The sequence below is a fragment of the Typopeltis vanoorti genome, chromosome 2, assembly GCF_054136105.1.
Source record: "Typopeltis vanoorti isolate ZY-2024b chromosome 2, IOZ_Tvanoo_1.0, whole genome shotgun sequence".
In the NCBI taxonomy this organism is placed as follows: Eukaryota; Metazoa; Arthropoda; class Arachnida; order Uropygi; family Thelyphonidae; genus Typopeltis; species Typopeltis vanoorti.
In genome coordinates this window covers 25,445,566-25,463,575 of record NC_143550.1, presented here as the reverse complement: position 1 = coordinate 25,463,575, position 18,010 = coordinate 25,445,566, and the positions used below count along the sequence as shown (strand labels likewise).

General features: G+C 34.8%; 1 protein-coding gene across 3 annotated transcripts in view; it reads left to right on the top strand.

The window, feature by feature from the left end:
* CaMKI (Calcium/calmodulin-dependent protein kinase I) overlaps positions 1 to 18,010 on the top strand; it is a 281,064-nt gene that overhangs the window by 81,689 nt on the left and 181,365 nt on the right. For all 3 annotated transcript variants that reach the window (XM_090404109.1, XM_090404092.1, XM_090404100.1), the window contains exon 3: positions 5,872 to 5,946. In XM_090404109.1, the coding sequence (XP_090260235.1) occupies positions 5,872 to 5,946 (75 nt within the window). The remainder of the gene's footprint in view (positions 1 to 5,871; positions 5,947 to 18,010) is intronic.

Below are 18,010 nucleotides of genomic sequence, written 5' to 3'. Positions count from 1 at the left end.
TATCAACATAAGGAGCTTGAATGGCAAAGAAATATAGCTTGCTGAGGAATTGGATAAGTACCAGATCGATATAATAGGGCTAACTGAAACAAAAAAGACAAAAACTAGTGAGATCTTTCTGAGCAATAAATACAAAATGTTACTTAAATATAAAGAACTAATAAGCTTCATTTCGGCGATATAAACATTATTTAAATTAAGGGGATATTAAATCCACAAAATGTTATATTCAGGCAACGACAATCAAGGAAAAGAAGGAGCAGCAATAGTATTCAACACTAAATACGATGCTAATCTTCTTGAATTGCAGGCAGTCTCAGGTAGAGTGATATGAGCAAATATCAGAATGGGGAACTGCACAATGAGACTTATTTGTGCCTATGGTCCCACAGAAGCTTCTATTAAGGTAGAAGTGGAGGAATTTTTTGAGGCTTTAGAGAAAGCAACCGAGACAATGAAAAAGGAAAAGTTGGTCCTTGTTGGGGATCTAAATAGCAGAGTAGGAAATGATTATCAGACATACAAAAATATTTTGAGAAAATTTGGAGAAAAGAGCAAAGCTGATAATAATGGCAAATTTCTGTTGGATTTCTGCTCAGGACATGGACTGGTTATTACTAGCACAATATTCAATGTAAAAATGTGCACAAATTCACATGGAGAGAAGAGGCATGGAATAAGAAAAGTCTCATTGACTATGTTATTGTTAATAGTGATGTTTCTACCTGGTGCAGGACACCAGAGTGTACAGAGGATTTGAAATTGGAAGTGATCACCATTTAGTCTTGAGCAGGATAAAATTGAATTTCATTTTGAAAAGAAGAACATATAAGAAAGTTTTAAAGTGAATAAAAGTTGAGCAGCTCTCAGATGTGAACTGTAGACTAAAATACACAAATTCAAGAAAAAATGAAAGAGTTTGAGAACAGGAACCAAACTTTGGAGATTTAGTGGCAAACCCTGAAGAAAACATTGATTGATTCAGCCAGATAGGCATATAGTGAAGTTGTCTGCAAGGATAGAAAAATCAGAACTCCACGTAGGACAGGAAATTAAGTAGAGTGATGAAAGAGTGAAGGAAAAGAAGAAAGCATATCAAAAGTTCCTGGCAAATAAGTCATTTTGTGCTCTTAGAAAATACAGAGACAAATGTAAGAAAGCTAAAAACTATGTAAAACTAGCTAAACAGAAATCATGGGAAGACTTTGGTAGGAACATGGAAAATAAATAACGATTCTATATTATGTTAATTCTTGCATAGAAAATAAATATCAAGAAGGTGGCAAGATATTCTGGAGGTATTGAAAAAGCTAAGAAATGGAGGAAAGAGTGCTGTAAAAGGAATTAGAGTTGATAAAGGTGACATGAAAACTGGGGAAAAAGATGTCCTTGAAGTATAGAGTAATTACTTCAGAAAGTTGCTAAATGAAACAAGCAGGATGACAGCACACGGTTAAAAAAACACTCAACAGGCATGCAGTCACGAATACATATCCATACTTGAAGTAGAAAAAGCCATCAAAATCCTGAAAAGTAGAAAGGCAGCAGGAGTAGATATTCGACTAGAAATGCTCAAGTATGGAGGCCTCAGTGGCTGCACTGCATAGTTAAGAAGGCCTGGACAGAGGGACGAATTTTGGATTATTGGAGTAGAGCTCTCATAGTACCCATATATAAAAAGAGCAATAAAACAATGTGAGAATTGCAGAGGTATTTCTCTATTGTGTGTTCCTGGTAAGATTTATGCAAGTATATTTGAGAAACGGTTGAGAAGGATTGTGGAAGAGAAGCTTGGTGAAGAACAAGCTGGATTCAGGCCAAATGGAGGCTGATCAGATCTTCACTTTACAACAAATAGTTAAAAAATCATGGGAATATAACAAAGATCTGTATTTAAGTTTTGCAGATCTGGAAAAGAGATAAGACAAGGTGCCAAGAGAGACTATTCAAAACGCTACAGTTGTATGGTGTAGTGTCAATGGGGCATTATATCAAGCAATACTGTGTTTATTTGAGTTGTTAGTAAACAGTTAGAATTGAAGGAAGTACAGGAAGATGGTTTAATGTTAAATCTGGTGTCATACAAGGATGTACATTATCCCCTCTGTTATTCATTATCTATATGGATCACATTATGAAAGAAAGTGGTATTAAATGATATCAAAATTGGAGAAGTTAATGTCAGCTCTTTGCTTTATGCAGATGATGTTATGCTTCTAAACAGTGCCACACTGTGGGTAGGAGGCGCTCTTGTGCAGAACTTTTTCAGTGCCCCCATAAAATAAGTTTCCATAAAAAATTTTTGTGAAAAATGTTACTTTGTTAAAAGTACAAAACAGTTTATACTCATACATAAAAATAAATTTTATTTAACAATAGTAGAACATTGTAATCATTAAAATTCATTAATAAGGAATTTTTAATAATAAAAGTTTTCAAAAATGTTTATTTCGTTAATCAATCGAGAATATTTATGCAATTTTCGCTGAGTCGATGCTTACTCTGTGAAATAAAATCTGTGGTAATATTGATAACATTTCTCTTCAAACAAATTAAGTTAAAAATTGCCTTCTGTTCTCTATTTTCTTTTTCTCCGTTTATTTTTTTTTTAAGTATTTTGGTATGAATTTAAACCTCTCATGGTGGTTAAAAAAAATCGACAATGCAGAGAAAATAATAAAAGGAATTCATTTCGGTAAATTGAGACTACAACCGTGTTAGGAATAATTGCTGTAATTTTCTAATGTTTCGACCTTTATATTAAGGTCATTGTCATCATCTGTAGTTTCTGCTTGTGTGCGTGCATGCACACACACACACACATGTACATATATATATATTCTATAACTGAGAAGTCCATCCTCCTACGTCTTGAGGGACATCAAAGTGACATTGCTTACAACAGAACCAGAGCAAGTGCCCTCTCAAGCCATGTCCTGTTCTCAGTAAACATGAATAGTGAAGGCCGCCAACATGAGATATACTGGACAACAACTTCAAACCTTTATATATGCCACACGAAGTAGAACAGCGCATAGTCGAGTCTAAGGAAATTGTCCTGGATTTTCATCATATAAACAGTAACTTTAGTTACAATTTACCAGACTCATTTAGCTCTACTATCAGATACTGGTGCACTCATGAAGTCACACGCTCGCAGATGCCTAACAATAGAACTTTAGCCTGGACTGTAGCTACAGTTCAAAGTTTATAGTCGATTTTGTAGTGGTACAATGTTTCTTTGTAGTGTTTTTTATTTTGCTTTCAATGTTCTCACACCTGAAGAAGTCGGCTTTCCGACGAAACGTTGTGCGTTAAATAAATTAATCATTTGTCTAATTCTTGGATTTCAGTCAGTATAAAAAAAAATATGAACACACACACACACACACACATATATATATATATATATATATATATATACACACACACACACACACACACGCACATATAAAAGTGGTATGTAAACTTTGCCAGTTCATGAATATTTGACTAAAGTTTATAAAGCAGAACACCGGAATAAGTTGATAGCAATTATTTTAATTGGCAACACGACATTTCATCCTAATTTTAAAAAAATTTCTTCAGGTGTAAATATACAAACTAATAGACAAAACAGTGAAGACTAACAAAGGTGACAACCATAATTCATAGTGGTCGGCATCCCTAACCCCTTCGTTGTTCAAGAGTCAACTGTGTATATATATATATATATATATATATTTATTTATTTATTTTCCTTTTTTCCCCCCTGTAGTTAATCAGAAAGTCTTTAAAATGCCTAGAAATATATTTTTTTTAAAAAAAGAAACGATGAATGTTATTATTTGATAAATTTTATTTTATGCAATCAGGCAAATAATGTTGGAAATTATTTCAATTATTTTGTTTCTTTTCTGCACTTTTAGTAGAAAAATTAATAATGTTGTTTCTGGATAAGTACATGTAGCATGTTATTGCTTTTTGTTTTTTTCCCTCATGTTTTTAAATCTCACATCACCGAGTGTGGTTCTGTTAATAAGAATAAATAATGCACAGAAAAATAAAATTATTGATTGGATGGAAAGAGAAAGAAAAGAAATATTAGCATATAATAAATTTAGTTTAATCCTTTATCCAAGTGTAAGCAAACAAAGTTTGTGCCTGAAAATATCTTCAGGACTGAGGTAAGGTGGTGCAACTCCGAGCAAAGGTGAACCATGTTCTCATCACTCCTTGTTTCAGTATCTAACGGAGTTGCCTGGTGTTGCACCATCTTACCTCAGTCCTGAAGATATTTTCAGGCGCAAACTTTAACTTTGTTTGCTTACACTTGGATAAAGGATTAAACTAAATTTATTATAGTCTAACCAAGTGCAAAATAAACTTCCAAAATATTAGCATCTTGCATTGTATTGTTGCTATGATAAAAAGTACATTGACATGTAGGGATAAAGAGGTAGTAATGCATCTATATAAGGCATTGGTCAGACCACATATGGTCTATTGTGCTCAGATTTGGTCACCTAGTTTTCATTGTGATGTGGAAACACTAGAGAGGGTCTAAAGATTAATGACCGAAGTGATATCAGGACTCTGGAGTATTGGCTGTGAAGAGTGTTTGAGAGAATGTGGATTACAGAGGTTGGTGGCTGGAGGAAAAGAGGAGATATGATAGAGACCTTCAAGTTAAATGATTCTATCAGATTGATACAGAAGAAATAAAAAGAATGGATGTTAAGATGGAAAGAACAAGGGGCCATCCCTGTGGTGAAGAAGGGAGTGAGGAGTAGATTTTTTATGTAGAGAGTTGTTGGTGAGTTGCACTGCCTGAGTGCGTTGTGAGTGCAGGTAGTGTAACTTCAAAGCTCGTTACGATAGCCATGTTGCTGGTTGAGTGGCTCTCCCACGATGAGTCTGTTAACTCCTTGTATGTTACAAAATAATAATATAGAGCACTTATACCAAACAAATATGCACATATAAAGGAAACAGTTATTCACTCATATTTGATTAAGAATTACCTTTATTCTTCTTTTATACACTTTTGTGAACTTCACGAATTTAATTCCATTTAATTTGCACACTTCACAATTAAATAAACTGCAAATAAATAAATAAAATTTACAAACACAGCAAGTTGCCAACTATAATTGTTCTGTGTGTGCTGGGCAAAAAAACTTCCCATTTCATAGTGCAAACTTTGATTTGCTGTTATTTCACCATATGCAAGAAGATGGAGGAGGCAGTATTTATTTGTTTTATTTTATTTTTTTATATGTGCATATTCATTTGATGTAAGCATTCTGTATTAATTTTAAGAAATTAATATTTCATATTCAAAATAAAAGTGTAAGTTATGCATGTTTTTGTCAATGACTTTGTATTCAGTGTACATTATAAATATTTTTGAAAATCACTTTTTTTAATGAAATTTGTGACAACACCAAGAGCAGTACTATTGTAATAATGAAATTCATATATCCAGCACATGATGGTGCCACTTTAGCAGATTTTTATGCATTACTGAAAGCATAATTTTAGGGGCCTCTAATATGAGAAAAACTCCACTACCGAAAGATGCCATTTTTCCAGCTATTTGGATAACACAGAGTTCGGCATACTTTATTACCAGTATTCTGTCTCCTATTACTGAGATTGATGAAATTATTAATTTTTCGTAGTGGAGAATGTGAATTACAGTGTGTTCTACCATTTTATGTTCAGAACATTCTAGTATTTTTACCATTGCTAAGTAACTTATGAGGTTTTTTTTTTAATTTGTTAATTATTATAGAGAATTCTCTAAGCATTAGAAATGCAATTACAATCCATTTTCATTAAAATTAAATTACGAGTAAAACTAAGTTAAAAATCTTTATCTTTTTTTAGGTTAAAGCATTCAAATATTGTTCAACTAATAGAGACATATGAAGATAAAAATAAGGTTTACCTAGTGATGGAGTTGTAAGTATAATAATTGGCATGTAGCCACAGTCTAACTTTTTTTTTTACAAACTTATTATAGATATAGTATGCCCACAGGTGCGAGACCCTTCAACATTTCTGCGCATGTGAAAAGGAGAATCCATTTCGATAATAGGGTAATCAATCCGTATGGTGGGATGTGTTGTTCATTATTACATGTTGGAAAATTAACTTCTCTTTAATGATCATTGTAGTTTTTAAAGTGGTAACTATTTTGCTTGTATAACAGGTGGAAAATTTTACGTGTAAAGCACGTGATTTCGCATGTTGGTGACCAATTTGTACATCACCTTATTTCTTTCTCCCCTTCAACATGAATTGACTCTTCTTGGCAGTCTGCCAACGACAGCTCTCACTTCTGTGGTTGGACTATATCAGTGGAATAATTTGGTATAGCATGAAGGGTTTACTATATTGAATTGCCTTTAGAATTGCATTGATGCTTAGTTATGGCTTTTTGATAATTTGTTATAGTGAGAGTTGACTAATAATAGCTTGTTAAGCTAATTGTTAAACAAATCAGATTTTAACATCCACGAATTTTTCATTTTACATAATGGAAATTTTGCAAATGATATTTTGTTCCATGTTGCAGTGGAAAAATTTCACAAAAATAAAATGAACGTGCTTAATGTTTATTGTTGGAAGTTTTTTTCACTTAGTTAGACTATAAATTATATATTTAGTTTAATCTTTTATTCAAGTGTAAGCAAACAAAGTTTGTGTCTGAAGATGGAGATTCCCATAATGCAAAGCACATCTCCTTGCAGACATGTATAATGCTATCCATTATGGGAAAGGTCACTAAACAGACCAGTTTCAACTTTATTGAGTCTCTTCAGTGGGAGCCATACCCAGAGGTGATACTAAGGTTGAAGCAATGCAGAAGTCATATTTCCATATGCCAGTTGCCAAAAGGTGTCACTCCTTTTGCAAATAAAGTTTGTGCCTGAAGTATCTTCAGGACTGAAGCAACTCGTGGCAAAGGTGGACTGAGTTCTCATCACTTTCCTTAGTATTCATAATGCAAAGCACATCTCCTTGCAGACATGTATAATGCTATGCATTATGGGAAGGATCACTGCATTACTTCAACCTTGGTATCACCTCTTGGTCTGGCTCCCACTGAAGAGACTTCAATAAAGGTCAAAACCAGTCTGGTAGTGACCCTTCCCATAATGCATAGCATTATACATGTCTGCAAGGAGATGTGCTTTGCATTATGGGATAGTAAGGAAAGTGATGAGAATCAGCCCACCTTTGCTGCGAGTTGCCTCAGTCCTGAAGATACTTCAGGCGCAAACTTTGTTTGCTTACATTTGGATAAAGGATTAAACTAAATATATAATTTATAGTCTAACCAAGTGAAAAAAACTTCCAACATCTTTCTCTAATCCAGAGTAATTTAATATTAAGGTGTGTCACCTTTTGGCAAATGGCATATGGAAATATGACTTCTGCATTGCTTCAACCTTGGTATCACCTCTGGGTCTGGCCACTGAAGAGACCTCAATAAAGATCGAAACCAGTCTGGGAGTGACCCTTCCCATAATTCATAGCATTATACATGTCTGCAAGGAGATGTGCTTTGCATTATGGGATATTAAGGAAATTGATAAGAACTCAGTCCACCTTTGCCACAAGTTGCCTCAGTCCTGAAGATACTTCTTCTTCTTCGTCTATGATCTCTTATGCTTTTAAGCGTCGAGATTTTGCCAAAGAGATTTCCATGCCGTCCTGTCCAAGGTTTGTTGTTTTGCTTCTTTCCAGTTAATTCCCTTCTTTTCCAATTTTTCTTTAATTTCCTTTTGCCAACCTGTCCTGGGTCTGCCTATGTTTCTTTTTCCTATTTTCTGGCTTTCATATACAGTTTTTGCTATTCTTCCTTCTTCCATTCGATTGAGATGTCCAAACCATCTCATTTGGGCTTGTGTTATGAATTGATTCAGAGGTGTAACTTGAAGGCTGTCTCTTATGGTTTGATTTCTTATTCGGTCTAGTCTTGTTTTTTGTGCCACTTTCCTGAGATATTACATTTCAATTGTTTGTAGTTTATTTGTGTTTCCTGTTGTTAAACACCAAGACTCACAACTGTATGTTAAGTCCTGAAGATACTTCAGGTGCAAACTGTTTGCTTATATTTGGATAAAGGATTAAACTAAATATATAACTTAATGTTTATATGTAATTTAATTTATTATTAGTTCTATTAAAGTATCAAAGTTAATTTTTGATAAAGAAATTTTATTTTGTCACATTATCAAAGCTAAAGCAACCAAAAGATTAATTTTTAGGTGCATCTGTTTTAAGAATTCAACAACTGCATAGTGGTGGTGTGGTAGCTCTATGTCCCTCATCAACAGTTTCCTCAGAAAGATGTGATCTTGGCAAAATATGAATACATTTGCTTTTCATTATTTAGAGCTTCATTATTTGACTATAAAATGACAAAAAAAAAGTTTATGCAGTTTTTTTAAAAGTAAATATTTTGACAAAAATTATGCAGAAGTCATTGTAGTCAGCACTTAATTGTCATTGTGCTTTAAAGGGACATGTGATTTGTTGATACCTAGCAAGTATGAGGTGGTTAGTGATGTGATGAAAAGAGATGAAAAAAAAAATGGCTACTTCAACACATATAGTTGATTTTTGTGTTTACTTTATGAACATAAAGCATGTACACTATTTGGAGAATATATATTGCGTGAACATATAAAATTTGCATCAAGTGATGAGTCACTTGGTTCAGTGCGTCTAAACTCAAGCTTTGTATATGCCTCATTGTCTCTGCCCCAGTTATTTTTGACTGAATTTTGCTGGATGTTTTCAAGCTAGTTTGTCTCTTTGTGGAATGAAAAACTCATCCAAAGCTATCCGGTAAGAAAAACTTACTTATTGCTAACTGCTGTTCAATCTATACTGTTTTAAATGTCTTGCACTGTTATAGCAAACACATCAAATGCCCAAACTTCGTGCTGTTATGACAGTCAATGCCTGCCAACTTTTTATACCAAGCTCTACTTACATGTCTGTTAGTGTGCTGTTGTCTGATCATTGATGTCATGGTTTAAAGAAGTCACTATTCGTGGATAATTATCCATGCGTAATTAAACTGGAAAATTAGAATATCTTTGACGTGCACAGATTAAGAACTTCCTTAGCTCATCTGGTATAGACAAAGCTCTTAGGATTCAAACCAGGTCTTTTCATCCAATCTAGAACATGAAGAACGCTGATAAAGGTTCTTTATCACTTTTCAGTTGAAGGTGAGTTAGCTAGTCTCATATGGAGGTGGAAAGATTTTTGATTCCTCAAATCCCTCAAAACAGGCAGAGTAGCCAGAAGAATATACACAATTTACAGATATAGCAGTCAGTGTTGATAGGATAATAACACCTCCCTTTCATAAGCAGCATCAAGTTTCTAAGAAGCCAAGTTATCTGTTCATGAAAATCCATTGAACACAACACAAAAGGGAAGATGAGATGCACACAGTCAATATTAAACTTACACAGACACATTTGATGTACCATTGATGCTGCACCTGAAGTGAATAATCACATTACTGGCAACTGGAATAGCAAAGTATAAGAAAATCATTTTGGTGTTACTGGTATTGGGGGGGGGGGAGATAGATAGAACATTGATATTGAGAGTAATACCATAATAATAGATAAATATATAATATATTAATAGATAAACTGATAGCTTTAGAAATTTGTTGGGGTTGTCCTTTGAAGAGAAAAAAAAGTATGGATATACAAAGCATTTGCATGTGAGACTTGAACAACCGAAGAGAACTTGATTTAGATTTATAATTCTAAATTTGTGAAATTGAAGCTTAGCATGTTTGATCTCTTTTTGATGGGCCTTACACATAGCTTTTGAATTGTTTTCTGTTCTTTAAGATTTGGAGGTGTGAATATGTATTTTGTTGTTCTCATGGAATTTTCAGTGAATGTGCTAGAAACTCTTATCTGTGGACGATGCAGTTATCTCCATGAGCTGAACTGTGAGAGTGCTGAAGGACATCAACCATGGCATATGAGACTGGAACTGGCTCTAAATTAAAGGAGTATTTGATAATTGTTAAGAAGACATATATCAGATATATTTACAAGTTTGCCAAATAATCCAGAAAGTTAATATAGCATGTGATATTTCATTCAGTTGAATTTCATTTCTTGTTTACAATAAATTGTAATGTAAGAAATAACTTGATGTGTAGGTATTACTAAATAAATTAATGGAATGTTTATATTATAAATTATCTATCCATATTAATCCATATCAATCAAATTATAATTAAAACAATATATTGCTATATCACAGCAAACAAACAGCATGTCTTGGAATTGTACACAGTATGTTTTCAAAGAACATATTTTAACTTACTGTCTGACCACAGAAGTAAGAGCCATCATTGGCAGATTGCCAAGAAAGTCAATTCATGTTGAACAGGAGAAAGGAATAAGGTGATGTACGAATTCGTTGCCAACACGCAAAATCACGTGCTTTATACGTAAAATTTTACGACTGTTGTACAAGCAAAATAGTTAACCACTTTACAAAATAGGATTTTCATAAAAGAAAAGCTAATTTTCCAACGTATGATAATAAACACTCATCCCACGAAATGCATTGATTACCCTATTATCGAAATGGATTTGCCGCCTTCTGCCATGCGCAGAAGTGTCAAGGGGTCTCGCATCTGTGGTCGCACAGTACCTGGTATCCTGTTATTTTGGTTATATCACTCCTCATTATACGAGGTCTGATAATTTAATTCCCGGAATGCACCTGTAAAATACCTACGTTCAGAACTATACATTAGTGGCTACTGTCGCCTTCGAAGTAGTCCCCTTGTGCATTTATACACTATGTTTAGACGGTATTCACATTTTTGGAAACAGGCCTGGAACTCTTTTTCTGGAATACTCTTGAGTTCCTTTATCACATTATGCTGGATATCAGTGATGTCAGAAAATCTTCATTCTTTTAGTGCAGCCTTTAATTTTGGAAATGGCCAGAAATCACAGGGAGCTAAGTCAGGTGAATAAGCAGTATGAGCTAATTTGGTAATCAATTTTTTGGCCAGAAACTCTCTCGTGATGAACACACTATGGCTTGACACATTGTCATGATGGATGATCCACTTGTCAGGCCACAATTCAGGTCTTTTTCTACGAACAGAATCTCTTAATCTTTTCAGCACCTCTAAATAGCATTGTTGGTTGACCGTTTGTCCCTGTTCAATGAATTTATAGTAGACTGTCCCCTTGTGATTAGAGAAACACACTGGCATGGTCTTGAACTGCAAAAGTGATGTGTGCTTTTTTTTTTTGGAATTAGCCAGAAATCACAGGGAGCTAAGTCAGATGAATAAGCAGGATGACTTAATTTGGTAATCAATTTTTTGGCTAGAAACTTTCTCACGATGAGCTCACTATGGCTTGACACATTGTTGTGATGGGTGATTCACTTGTCAGGACACAATTCAGGTCTTTTTCTCCGAATAGAATCTCGTAATCTTTTCAGCACTTCTAAATAGCATTGTTGGTTGACCGTTTGTCCCTGTTCAATGAATTCATAGTAGACTATCCCCATGTGATTAAAGAAACACACCATCATGGTCTTGAACTGCAAATGTGACGTGTGCTTTTTTTTTTTGGATGTGATGAACTCGGGTTTTCCACTGCATGCTCTGGCGTTTTGTTTCGTACTGGAAGCACCAGGTTTTGTCATCCATAATTATGCTTAGAAACATCTGCTTATATGCAGAAAGATCAGTCACAACTTGAACCAGCCGCTGCTTCTATTCATCCATTAAGATCCAATGCACAAACTTTGCAGAAATCTTTCGCATACCCAATTCTTCAGTTAAATTGCCCTGACTGTTTCTCAATTCATTTGCAATTCATCGGGCATTAATTGCTCACTTAATCGTCTGCCAGACCGTACCAAATCTCGCATTCTGTTCACATTTGCATCTGTCATTTTTGTTTTTGGCTGCCCACTTCTGGGTTTATCGTTCACATCTTCTCACCCACCTTTGAATCTCTTATGTCACTCAAAGACACTTGATTTTTTCAGAGTATCCACACCATGTACCACTTTCAACAGCTCTGTTTCAGTAGCAGTTTTGCAGATTTTCACACGTAATTTGATGTTAACATGCTGCTCCAAATTTCGATCACACACATTTCTGCAAAGTTTACATGCAGATTTCTATTGTTTTTGCAATAGCCAACTAACAAATGGCTCTATCAGCTTGAGGTTTACACATGCATTAGTTAAAACATGTACAAAGATTACTCACGTGACTCCAACCAAATCACTACGCAGCCATTCCAGAAATTAAATCGTCACACTGCATACATTTAGTAGCCTCAGTACTCTGAATATATACTTTCAGATATTTAAATGAAGATTAATATTTCAAGCTTTGGATTAAAAGCCTGTATTTCACTTATCAGCTAAATTGAGATACGTAGCAATGGTTTTGGTTGTTGTGAATTTTTAGTAGCTTGATCCTGGTATTATCTTAAGCTGAGAAACAAGTGTTTCTACTTCAGAATTTTCTTCTCATAAATTCTTCTTTTTAAATTTCTAATTACAGAAAAGCTTTTAGGCATGCTGAGGTGACAATTTACAGTGATTAATGTTGATATTTAAGGGAGACCACTCATGTCTAGATTTTATAATTAACTGATTAAATTTATTTAGCTAAGTAGATTATTATGCCAATATTTTGCTTTCATTACCAAGGCAACTTCATGGATGCAAAGAAATATTGTAAGTACATGCACACAGGCATACTGACAGGAAGGCAAACACAGGCAGAGTGTGAAAGGCAGGATTGTGCAGTCCTAAGTGCAATGATGGAATCCTGTGGATGGTCTCCAAAATTTTTGATAAAATGGAGCAGCTGAATTTGTTAACATTTGGAAACTGTTGTCGTGCTCTGGCAGATTCCAGAAATAATCTCTCAGATTTATATATACTTCTGTATAAAAGGGAAGTTTCTCCCCTTCGTTGGATCCAGTGTTCTATATTCATGACATGGTCTGCTACTCCAGAATGGCTGTAGTTTAGATCTTTTTGTGTGCCTATGAAGATGCCTTTGGTGACCAAGGCAGGATTATTGGTATAATAATCTAGTAAAATTTAGCTAATTATTCTCTACACATGTTTTCTCCACTGAATATTAATGGATCATAATTGATAATAAATTTAGTTTAATCCTTTATCCCAGTGAGAGCAAACAAAGTTTGCGCCTGAAAATATCTTCAGGACTGAAAATATTTTCAGGCACAAACTTTGTTTGCTCTCACTGGGATAAAGGATTAAACTAAATTTATTATAGTCTAACTTAGTGAAAAATAAACTTTCAGAATAATAATCAACTAACTTTTAAGTGTCCATACCAAATATGCTACAGTGATGTTAATTACTACATTTTGTACTTTCACAGTTTGAAATATGTGAAACTAATTGGTTAAACAACTTGATTAGTCTTTGTGCTGCTGGACTTTCAAATAGTATAAGCTAAAATAATGTATGCCTTACTGAAATATAATTAGCTATTATTATTATCATCATCATTATCATCTGACCTCCATGGAGTCTGATACTTAACGTGGGAGGTACACACAATGCTCATGCAACTGTGCTTTAAACTGATTCAATGTATCTACATTCACAACACACTCAGACAATGCATTCCACTCTCCATGCAAAGAACCTTCTCTTCACTCCTCTGCTCACACCCTACTTTTATGGTTTCCAGCGATGACCTCTTGTTCTACCCCCTCCCCCATTCTATGAAAAATCTCTTCCATGTCAACCTGATGACAATCCCTGACTAGCTTATATGTCTTAATCATATCCACCCCCCTGCTTCTTCCTATTCCACGAGGCTTTGCAATTTACATTCTCTCAATCTATCCTCATTCTCCACATTCCAAAGACCACTGATCACTTTTGTGAATCTTCTCTGGACTCCAGCATATCCTCGTCTATTTATTAACATAATGTATCCTGTTTTATTTATGTATTCTGGTTTTCATTTTCAGTCGTTTCCAACGGTGAGATTTTTACAGGGTAGTTCACCATTGCTTTCCCCAACCCCCCCAATTTTATCTGGGCTCGGGACTCGTGTCCCAAGTCATGGATTCATGACTGTACTCCACTTGTGCTCATGGGGACGGTTTGACTGTTGTGTGGGATGAAAAACCAGAGTTTCCAGATGAAAAAACCCTCTACTTCCATATGAGACCGGCTAACTCGCCTTTCATTGAAAGAGACCAGATAAAGGTTCTTCACGTCACTAACGGGAATCGAACCAGGTCTTTCCAACCAAAGGGCTTTGTCTATACTGATTGAGCTATGGAGGCTCTTATTTATGTAAGATATCCTTATTATTTTAGCCATATGTACCTACTTACATTTCCATTGTCAAGCAGAAATCTTCAATAGCTTTGAATATCAAGTTTTTTGGTAGTTGGATGCACAAATTTGGATACTAACAAGAATTAACACCTATCATCTGTATAGTCTTTCAAATTCATCCAGCCTCTAACCTACAGAATTGAAAGAAGCCTTATTCATTCCAGAGAAGGAATAAGAAAGTCAACCATAAAATTATTCTCATTACCATCAACTCAGTTGTTTTAAATAATGGAGAACATAATCAACTTCTTTGCTATATGGCAGAATCTGTATTGACTACCAATATAGATTCTGCTACTATCAGGCCTTATTGGATCTCCTTACCATAATCACCCACCTTTGGAAAGGTTTGGTGAAACTTATGTAGCTGCTCTTAACATTTCCATTTAATCAGTGGACAATATCATGTCATGCATTTCTTAAATAAAACCTCTGTTTCATTCCTTAAATGAAAATTGTGGATTCAAATTATTCCTTACTTCTATTTACTTCTCTCTCTCTCTCTCGCTGTTATTTTTCTCAGCACTAGTGAAAGAAATGCTGCATAATGTCATGCAGATTGCATCAGTCACATCCACGTGCATTTTTATCTGAAGATAAATAGACTTTATCTTCCAAAATCTTCACTGGCATGTTATTACACCACACTCCTCTTCAGTATTTTCTTGCCTTATATATCAAAAATTTCTCTATGCATGTTGAATAAAATTAGTTTTGGTTTCAGAAACACTATTCTCTTGGTATCAAATAATGGTAAGTACTAACAGTACATATGCTGTACACAGTTACTTAAATATAATTGTATATTTAAGAGTGTATATATATGTACACACACACACACACACACACACACACACACACACACACACACACACACACACACACACACACTCTCTCTCTCTCTCTCTCTCTCTCTTGGCCACTTTTACCTTGTTAATATTTTACAAAACAAATATAATAAAATAATTGTAATTAATGGAATGGTTTCCATGTTGGGAATTGAACCCTGGCCTCTCTGGGTGAAAGCCAGATATTCAACTCATAGACCATGTCACATCAATTAAAATGCACAACACATCATTCATTTTGCACAAATTATGGACTCTACAACCATGTTATAAATAATTATTTTAATTTCCCGACGTTTCGACCATTATATTAAGGTCATCATCTGGAGTATACACATATACTTCATTCTTTCATATAGATAGTTTTATTATATAGAAAAGAAAGTGAAAATGGTGTCCTAATTTTTTTTCTTAATTTTCATTCTAACAAAACTATCTATATGAAAGAATGGTTCTCTGATGTTGTCTTAAATAGAAAATAGCTTTGATGTAGTTATTTTATTTTATTTCATTTATTTATTAATTATAATTTTATTTTCACCAGAGGTCAGGCCAGTTGAATAACTGTTGAACAAATCATTTTCTCTTCAGCATACTATGTGAAATGTAATTTAGCTTGTCTCTGTATATATATGTGTGTATACTCCAGATGATGACCTTAATATGAAGGTCGAAACATCTGGAAATTAAAATAATTATAACACTGTTGTAGAGTCCATAATTTGTGTAAAATGAAAGCTGATCACCGTGTAACACTAAAGGAAAGGACACAACACATCATCAACAAAACATAGGCAAACAGTGGGTTTATGTGGGGCAGAGTTTAAGGCTTTCTCTTCAAAGGGCTCCATGAAGTAGTAGTTGCGGGGGGGGGGGGAGCAGAGAGCCCATGGCTGTCTCTTCTCTTTGTAGACTTTTTTGCCAAATAAAATACATGACATAGTGAGCTTCAATTAAACCTTATTAGGAAATTCAGCTTGAATAAGATCTAAAGTGTCTTTAAGGTGGGACATCAAAACTAATCACTGTGTTAGAGTTTGAGGTTTTCTGTACTTTAAAGTGGGCTGAGTTGTTATGTGTGAAGGGTGTCAGTATATTGTGAAAGCACATTGGTTAATTTGCATGTGAGTGAATCAGTGCCATGTACCGATGAGCCTAATGTCACATTCTCTTTGTGGATTTTTAAGAGATCATATATCTGGAGGAAGTGGAGAATTTATAATTGTATGTTTTAGTTTATTATTAATTTTAATGGGCCAGAAGCCAATTGAAATTTTGCCAGGAGGAGCATGTGAAGTCATCTTATCAGTATATTGGTCAGGTCATAGTTTAAGGGAAGATGCATTGAGCACTTTTTAGGCCATGAGGCAAGTTTTAATGTTGGTAATCATGGTGGTTCAGAACTTCTGTAATTCTTATGAGCTTTAGTAATTACTGTTCTGTTATTCTTCATTTCCAGTAGTGCTTCACATTCCTTAATATGAAGATATTACTTCTTGGCAGTTGTTGCAGCACATTGGCCACATCTAGTCTGATAATATTAACAATATTGATAGGAAGGTTGAGAATCCTTCTTTCGATCTGAATCATAATTTCTTCTGTGGGATTTTTTTAGGTACAAATGAGCAGTCATGATCATGAGTGAGTGCACTAATTACATTTGACTTTTGGGGTGAAGGATAGTAAGTTACTATAGTATTCACTTGAGATTACTGAGGCTTGAGAGCAGAATTTTTTAGACGATTAACATTGTTGATGTGCCTATTCCCTATTTTTTTGTAATTCCTTGGCTGTTAAAGTGTTAGACATCTAAAAGTTTAGTGTTGGGACAAAATCCTCTTCTACCACAGAAATAGCTTCGTTGGTGTCAGTAAGTAGAATGTGAGTGGAACCAATCTCTTTACATAAAAAGGCAAAGCTAGTGCATCTGTATATATGCATTATATATACTGATATGTATATATCTGTATATATGCAAAAATAAGTATTATTTTCAGTTATCGTTGATAACTTTATTTAATATTGCGTAGTTTTGTTTGCCTTGCGTCTCTTAGTGCATCTTTTTGTGTGTTTTTTTAAAAAAAAAAAAAAAATCAGCTAACGCCTTTTTATTCCCGTATATACGGGAGTAGGCGAGGCCATTTAGCCCTATCTAACTTTTGGAGACTGAGTGGGCAATTCAATCTCCACTGGTACCCAATCAGAGACAGATGGCCCAAGGCTATCACTAATTAAGCGGTACGCAGTGAAGAGAGACGGCTCAAATGTGCCGCCATCTCGTGGTCTCTAACCCTAACACAATATATTTAATGTCTGAAATAATGTGGGTTCTACGGTCGATTTTCTTGAGTTTACAGGACGAAAAACCCGAGTTTCTGGGAGGAAAAACCTGCTTGCCCGTGCCAGAGATCGACTAACTCGGGAACCGGTCGAAAAAAGGCTTAGAAAAATTTCCTCTAGTCGCCGACTAGATTCGAAACCAAGACTTCCTTCGTGCGGCCTAGTGCGGTGGTGTGCAAACGCCACATCCACTGAGCTACACAGGCTCACACCAAAAACACACATGCAAGGTTGTGTGTTTTTGGTGTGTTATAATTTGATAAAATACGTTGCAAGTAAGTATGGCTTCAGTACGAAGGAAAATGGCGGCCAGTAATGATGGTTCTCCATCTTTATCAAAGAACGGTAGTATAAAAGAGATGATTCAGTGTACTAGCTGCGAAATGTATGCTTTGCAGAGTGCG